An 8,151-nucleotide genomic window follows, 5' to 3' on the forward strand; every position below is an offset into this window, starting at 1 on the left:
ATTCTAGCAGGGTTGCATGGTATTGTAGGTCTATTTGTTCATCCGGGTCTCTTAGCCTGGTTTTTATTTTTTTAATAAAAAAATTATTTATAGTAAAAACAGTAGGCTACTATTGGTGTAAGTTGTCATACAGCGATGTAGGTGATTGGGGGCACCGTGTAAGTTGTTGCTTTGCAATGCAGGGAGTTTTAGCGGAACCGTGTGTAGACTACGTGTTCAGGATAGATCATCACTCGAAAGATAACCTAAACCTTAATATAGAACTCTCCTAACCATCAATGTAGACTCTTATTGAGCTTTCGAAAACTACTTTGACGCACTAGTTGCGTTTGTCGGCTATAACATGAATTAGTGGGTGCACAAACCAAATAATGTTTAACAGGTTCTTCAGAACAAGATTTTATAAAAATAAGATCGAAAAAGTCATCATGTTAAAACTACAACTTCTAAAATTAAACGTTGCGATTTTGAATTAATTACAGGTTGTTTATTAGTATCTTTGATAAAATTCTGACAAAATTTTTGATTGATGTTGTTTTTCTTGTAATTCCCAACAATTAATCTGCATGTTTTTGTTGTTCTTGAAATAATCACTTCCTTTTCACAGGAAGGTGAAAAGCCCGTTCTTTTTCTTGCACAAGCAAATGTTGATTTCATCAAACTGCACAATGAATAAACCTCTTTGCTGAGTCACAAGTACGTTTAATTGTCGCGTGTCGTGTAGAAGCCGGAGATTAAAGTTAATGACAGAACAATTGCCTGAGGTCATAGAAGAAAAAAGCTGAAAAGAGTATATAAGGTAGAGTCTGCAGACTGAAAATCATATTCATTAAAACATCAAACACAAAGTTGACTAGTTTTCTTGCAACAAAGTGTTTCTTGATTTAAACCAAAGTCATTATGTCGGCTGAAGTCAATACAACTGTCTCTACTCCAGCGCCTAGCGTCACTGAAGAAGAACCGAGGAACAACGGAAAATATTCCGCCTGCTATGAGATCCGTCATGGATGCGAAGTGGCGTGTGACAAGATCCAAAGCGGATGCGGAAACTATTGGTCCAGCCTTTGTTCCGTAAATACCATCAAGCAAAAGCTGCCTATCACCACTTGGCTCCCGAAATACCGGGCCAAAACGTTGAAGAGTGACCTGATTGCAGGACTGACCGTTGGATTGACCGTTATCCCCCAAGGAATGGCCTACGCTGCCCTTGCTGGCTTGGAACTGCAGGTACGTTGTTTCCATGTTAAAATTTGGCAAAGTAAAAACGTTACACTTTTTGATACATATTTGATATATATTGTTTTGAAAAACTTTGAAAGCTTTGAAAAACTAGAAGGTGAACTCCCATTATTCTAAAAAAAGAGAATAACATGTACCGAACATTCTAGGAACTTTGCCATTACCAGTATGCTATGCAGCTTATTTTTTCCACGTTTATCACTGCTGCAACTGGACTAGAGGGTTAGATTTGATTCTTCATCGGCTAGGTGTATTTTGTAAAACATTCTGAATTTCATTTGTGCAGACTAATCTACAAAATATAACCTTGTAATAAAATATATAATTTTGTAAACAAATAATGTATTTTATCATTATTTTTATCATTATTTATTTATATTTACATTTATATTTACATTTTTTATATTTATTTATATTTATATTATCATTATTACATTTTTATATCATTATTATCATTATCATTATTATTATTTTTAGTGCTTTTAGTTGGGTAACGAAAGCTGCTGGATTGTTTTTATTGTTGCTTCGGCTTTCCGTTTAATCTAAAGCTTTATTATTTTCCATATTTTTTTCTTTAATCTGAGCAGTAATGATTGCATTACAAATAAAGGTAATGCGATTTATCTGTTTTGTTTGTCCACATCTCAAGTAAATCTATTATATTTTCTTGTTATGCGGCGGCATTTCAATTGACTAAGCACCTGGTTAGCAAATGAGTCACGTTAATAATAAGCCTATACTTCCGAATCCAAGTTAAGACAATAATAACTTCATTAAAATCTCTTCTGTTTTCTTAACATCTGGCAACGTTAAATCAACGTATGACAAAAGTGTTTTTAAACACGAAATAAAAATGTTTTACAAATTTGTGCAAAAGTTATCACAATAGCACATGTCGCCTTAGGGCAGGTGGACTTTCTCAAACACAATCTACGAAAACACTTGTTTTTCATGACCCTTTGTACAACTGGAGTCAGCCAACCTAAAAACTTTCTAAAGTGTGCAAAAAAGTTTATAGATAAACACAAAATGCTTTGTAAGTAGACGAAAACAAGTCGTTAAAACTTATAAACACATCAGATGCGTGGGACTTTAAAAAATCCACTTTGTAACTTACACTTTGGTAATAATACGACAATTTTTATGAATTGCTTGTATGTTTTCAGTATGGTCTCTACAGTGCTTTTATGGGTTGTTTCATCTACTGCATCATGGGAACATCTAAAGACATCACTATGGGACCAACCGCGATTATGTCTATCCTGATCGCGGAATACGCCCATGATCCATGGAGACATGGAGGCCATGACAACAGCGATGAAGAGACGGTAAGATTTTAAAACCACTTTTTTTTATGTTTTTTTGGTTTTGTCTTTTTGTATTTTTTTGGTGCTCGGGCTTAAACCCAAAACTTGAAGATTGGAATTAATTGGAAGGTGAAAAAGGAATAAAAATCTTCTTGTCTATTTTCATGCATGTCATTAAGTGTCTTGCCACAAACACAGCCGCATGCTCTTGCGCGGTGTCGAACCGGCGCCTTTTCGATCGTTTTACTCTGATGCATCTGACTAAAAGCATAATAAATCGATATTTTAACATTTTTATGGAAAACATGCCAAATTTTTCATCCATGAAAGGGAAATGATTAGATTGAATGAAATGGAATTAAATAATAATAGATATGTTTTTGCTTTGATATATCCCAAACACATAAAATTTGCTGCAAAAAAGTTAAATCGTTGAGTAAAGTAACCGCAAACGGAAAAACAAGTTGTCCCCGGGACATTGACTCATAATTCCACGAACCAAAACACCTTTGCAAGATTGTTTTGAAGACTATTTTTCCCTTTATTTTAACCACATAACTAAGCTTAATCTCGTACACACATCAAGGGCTTAACAATTAAACCTACCTGAAAGACCTGCGGGTAATTATTTATTGTGCATTTACGGCTGCAATGCGTAACTTGAACATCAAAGTTACCTAGTTGGTTGGCTTGGCGTAATTTACGTTTGTTTTGACAATAATCTTGAACAAAATCGTATTTTAAGCTAATATTTTCGATTAGATTTATCAGACTTAACAATCGCCTATCATAGTTATACATTACAAACGGCGGTCACAAATTACACAATCCTCAACAGAAATATTTAATGTTTGAATACATCTTTGTTCAAAATACGTATGTCCTTTCTACATTTAAATTATTATCAGTATGTGACGTATCAAGTTTTTATTTCAGACCAACGTGCAACTGGCAATCATGCTAACCTTCATGTGTGGGGTGATACAAATTCTGATGAGCGTCTTTAAGCTTGGGTTTTTGGTCCGATACATATCCCATCCTGTAATCACCGGATTCATGTCGGCTGCAGCTATCGTGATTTCGACGACTCAACTGAAGGTAAGAGCAGTTTTGCGGTTAATCAGAATATATCAGTGATGACGTAGGCTAGTCTACTTAATTCAACGATGATTTTACAATTAAACAGACGTGCCTGAAATGTGAGTTTTGTGTTTGTTTCACATTATCTATCTTTCAATTCAGAAAATTTTCGGAATCTCGACACCTCGCGATTTTTTCCCAACTATCATCAACCTGTTGAAAAACATCGCCCAAACCAAGTGAGTAGTTTATTTCTAAGCTTATTATCGCCCCCTAGCGTAAATGTAAACGTAAGTGAAAAATATATTTTGTACTGAATTTTCAATTTCTTTTTTCAAATAACAACTTAATCAAAAATCGTATTTTTTCAGAGTTTTTGATTTGACTTTGGGATTGTCATGTATGATATTGTTGTTTGTTCTGAAGTTTGCAAAAGAAAGATGGTCAAAGTCCCAAAAAGATGACAAAATGCCAGTTCGAATCCTTCGAATCATTTTATGGTTTTCAGCTACAAGTAAGTCAGTTGGGGGTAACTTTGGTTTTTTATCAGCGCTGGAAAACTAGATAAATTGGATGGTAGCCTAATCACTAAATTTTTATCTAAAAATAGAATTGAAAAGTTTTTCAAACTAAACTTAATAAATTTCACATTTTTCCACTTTGTCATCCGGATTTTCAAACAAAATAGTTTTTGCCAAAGACATGGTAATCCTTTCCCAATTAATTTTAATTCTTTCTCGACTGGACAAATGATTCAAACACTATGTATCTATTATTTAATATAATCTATTTTTGTCTTAGGTCGCAATGCTATTGTGGTGGTGGTATCCGCCGCTATAGCCTACGGAATCGTGGACATTGAAATCCCGGTCAACGAAAGGCCATTGACTCTCACCCGCAACATCACAGGAGGTCTTCCACCATTCCAGCTACCATCATTCTCCATTGAAGTCCCGGAGCAAAACAGAACTGTTTATTTTCCTGAGATTTTAAGCACACTTGGAAGTGGCCTTTTCGTGATTCCCTTGCTTGGGTTCCTGGAATCGATTGCCATTGCAAAGGCTTTTGGTAAGAAAGCAATGATGAAACTTGGTCTACTACCTTTGAAAAACACGTTTTTGTGAACACAATAAAATAACTTGTGTGCTACATCGCTATTTCCAAACATTCTACCCAAAATTAGCCTATACTTCAGTTTAATAATTTTTCAGATTCGAGTATTTTCAAATATTTGCTTTAAATCTTAGGTCGAAAAAATGACTATAAGGTCCATGCATCCCAAGAACTCTTGACAATTGGAGTTGGAAACTTTCTCTCTTCTTTTGTTTCTTCGTACCCAATAACCGGGAGCTTTGGCAGGTGAGATGACGTTTTGACTAATTGTAGTCTAATTGTTGTGAAATTCCTGGCTAAATTTTCAAAGTACAAACTGCTTCACCTTATTTACGATTAGAATCAAAATTTACAAGTCGGTGCTGCCATTTACTGCTTCAAATGCATTTTGTTTTATAGTAAAAATTAAAATAATTCTGACATATTTATCTAATGATGTAGTTTAACTATAAAAAAATAATTACCACATCACCATTACAAATTATGCGCCAGCCGGAGACACTTTGATAAGGAGTTGTGCATCATCATTCAAAAGACGAGTTTTTAACCAAGAACTGGAAGTTAACTTCTATATATCATCTTTCAGATCAGCTGTAAATGCTCAAAGCAATGTTATGACACCTCTTGGAGGAGTGTTTACCGGAGCAGTTGTACTTCTTGCTCTTCAATTCCTCTCAAGTGCCTTCCAATACATCCCTGCGGCCGCTCTTGGAGCTGTGATTATCATGGCAGTTATAAATCTCTTTGACTTCCATGGAATGCGCCATGTTTGGACAGTCAACAGTAAGTATTAGTTATAAATTTTTAAACAAATGGTTCATTTTTCAAAAGTCTATGAAATCTTCCATAACATTTTATTTACATGTGGTCATCAAATCCTAAGTTACATCAATTAGGATAGATGTAAGATATGTGTTATTAAATAGTCTTCTTATTATTCCAGAACTTGACATCATCCCACTCGGAGTGACATTCTTCCTCTGCTTTTGGGACATCGCCTATGGAATCATGGCTGGAATTGGAGTTTCTATTCTTATCCTCTTGATGGGACATGCTAGGTAGCTTGAAAATAAAATATATGGATGTCAGTTATTTTTATACGTAGGCTATTACTTGCAGCTGTATCCTTTGGAATAATTAAGAGCGGTAGCTTACAATAGCCTACCAATCTTTGGATTTCAACACAAAAATAAACGAGAATCTGTTTGTAGACCTGTAAAAAAATTTACAGTATAATCACAAACTTAAATTAATAATGGCTTTTTCCAGTGTTACAGCTTCAGTTTTAAATATCATAGTATACCAGCCTACATACTTTTCTACAAATAATAACTGGATCTAAATATACTGCACAACCAGTTAAATAATATTTTAAATAAATTCTTTTCAGACCAAAAGCAAAGACCACACGGGATGGTGATATTGTGACGATCACAGTTAAAAAGGGTCTTGACTTTCCTGGTGCTGAATATATTGAAGACAAACTTCAAAATCAAGCAGAAAAAGGTTGGTTGCTGGCAAAAGTATTGCTGCCTCAGTGTACCTACCCGTCTACGTACTAACGGTCGATGATAATAGTGGTTATTATAATGATGGTTATACTGTAGTTATTTTATAAAAGTGTTTTCAGGCTCATTTTTAACAGACAGCAATTTCATTTTAAAATTTGTTGATTAGGTATTTTTTAATCTAATCAAAGCTTGTTCTTTCAGGTGAATGCAAAATGGTCATTCTGGATTGCACGAACATCACCACCTTAGATTATAGCTCTGCCGAATCATTTTTCCACGGAGCAGAAGCTTTAAAAAATGCTGATATTACTCTCAAGCTTTGTGGACTTACAGTAAGTACAAGAAATTTCAATGTTACGGTAGCCTACACCTATTTTTTATTGCAGTATTTGCTTTAGAAATAAACAGTGACAACAACAAGTAAAAAAGCATAAGATAAAAATTTACATCTAAAATAGTAAGTTACGTCATACCCTACTGTGTTGGCTGTCAAAAAAACTTTATTATTATTGTAGGTTACAGTAATATATTTTCGATACCGTACACATAAAAAGCTAATCATCAGCTATGTCAGCAAAAAATATTAAAGAAATGAGTTTAACTTCGCAACGCAAAATGCTTGATAAGCTGCAGAGTGTAGAGTAGCCTAACCTACATTGTTGCCAAGCAAGTAATGTTAAAATGCATTTATGTTTGACTGTTACTTATTTTTTTATCGTGATCTATTTTTATCTTCTTAGGTTGGTCAAGAACGAATGTTGAAGCGGGCTGGTCTTGTAAAACATAATGTGAAATTTTACGACACTGTTGAAGAAGCCATTTTGAACGTATTGCCTGGAGATGAGAATGTATAGACAAGGAAACAAGTCGATGATACTAGTGATGATAAAGCTTCGGTAGCGAGCCACTGGATTGGATTCTTGCTTGCTTCGATGACTTCACAATTGAATGGATTAAGAAACCATGTACCTATGAATCATGGTTTACATCACACTTTGCCAGTCATAGATTGTTGAGGCTAGTCTTGACGTGTTGAAACCATACCCTGGGCTACGTAGCCGTAGTATTCCAGCTGACCTCTGTTGCATAATCTTATGCATTGGTCATTTGTTTACAATTATAGAAACATAACTGTCATGAAGTCATGCAGCTGTTCGCAAAAGCGGTGTCTTACTTTTGTCGTTGTTTGTACCCTACTTACGGCTTGTTTGTATTGCGTATTGTTAGTGCGTTTTTTGTCTCATTTCTTTTGTACTTGCTTACATTATACTTCTATATTTTGAGATATTTTTTACAAATCAAGTTTGTACTTTTTACATTATAATAAAAAACATCCATTCCACAGGCTGCTAACTAGTGACATTTTCATTATCTTTTTGTCTGAACTGTTGTTATTGTATTTACTCGGTGAAAATTCTCGTTTGCCAAGTGGGCTATACGTTTTGAGTTTGGTAATTTTGACGTTATTACAACATAATGGATAAATGCAAAAATTTGAATTCCCGAAAGTCAACTTCTTGTCCTTGCCATTGTAGACGTATTGACAGAATGTAACAAGAAAATAATTTTAAATCGAAAGTTTCAGTTTTCTAGTTTTACAAATATCAAAATAAGTAAAAGGTGAAAACGAGGAAACAAATTACATATTCGTGCAGTTTTGTATGTTGCGTGAAGATTTGCATCTTACACTTCGATTTTTACTTTTGTAGTGTAAATTTTAACTATTTTTATCAAAATAAAATGACGCAGTTTATGTTTCTGTAGTGTTTTGAATTTCTGCAAAGCAAAAAGGTGGTGAATTGCAGATGGAGTAGTCTAACTATGAGTTGCCCATTTCGGAACTCTTAGCTTTTGTAGCAGAAGATAATGTTGGAGATGTTGCTTTTTTGATGTGCAAAGAA

General features: G+C 34.4%; 1 protein-coding gene across 1 annotated transcript; it reads left to right on the forward strand.

The window, feature by feature from the left end:
- Nucleotides 1-844: 844 nt before the first annotated feature.
- LOC145769558 (sodium-independent sulfate anion transporter-like) lies at nucleotides 845-8,003 on the forward strand. The gene is made up of 12 exons (XM_082581215.1): nucleotides 845-1,227; nucleotides 2,406-2,567; nucleotides 3,483-3,644; nucleotides 3,789-3,865; nucleotides 3,998-4,140; nucleotides 4,428-4,694; nucleotides 4,874-4,985; nucleotides 5,326-5,522; nucleotides 5,683-5,797; nucleotides 6,130-6,245; nucleotides 6,452-6,582; nucleotides 6,991-8,003. Exons 1-12 carry the CDS (start codon nucleotides 901-903, stop codon nucleotides 7,102-7,104), a joined length of 1,923 nt encoding a protein of 640 aa, XP_082437341.1. The 5' UTR covers nucleotides 845-900; the 3' UTR covers nucleotides 7,105-8,003.
- Nucleotides 8,004-8,151: the final 148 nt, after the last annotated feature.

The sequence above is a fragment of the Aplidium turbinatum genome, chromosome 1 (assembly GCF_918807975.1).
Source record: "Aplidium turbinatum chromosome 1, kaAplTurb1.1, whole genome shotgun sequence".
NCBI classification, from domain to species: Eukaryota; Metazoa; Chordata; class Ascidiacea; order Aplousobranchia; family Polyclinidae; genus Aplidium; species Aplidium turbinatum.

Bases quoted from the DNA above. Each gene is read 5' to 3' on its own strand.
- LOC145769558 (XM_082581215.1), top strand. From the start codon at position 901: ATGTCGGCTGAAGTCAATACAACTGTCTCTACTCCAGCGCCTAGCGTC. The intron at 4,141-4,427 runs GTAAGTCAGTTG...TTTTTGTCTTAG, and splicing joins TTTATGGTTTTCAGCTACAA to GTCGCAATGCTATTGTGGTG. The intron at 5,523-5,682 runs GTAAGTATTAGT...TTATTATTCCAG, and splicing joins CCATGTTTGGACAGTCAACA to AACTTGACATCATCCCACTC.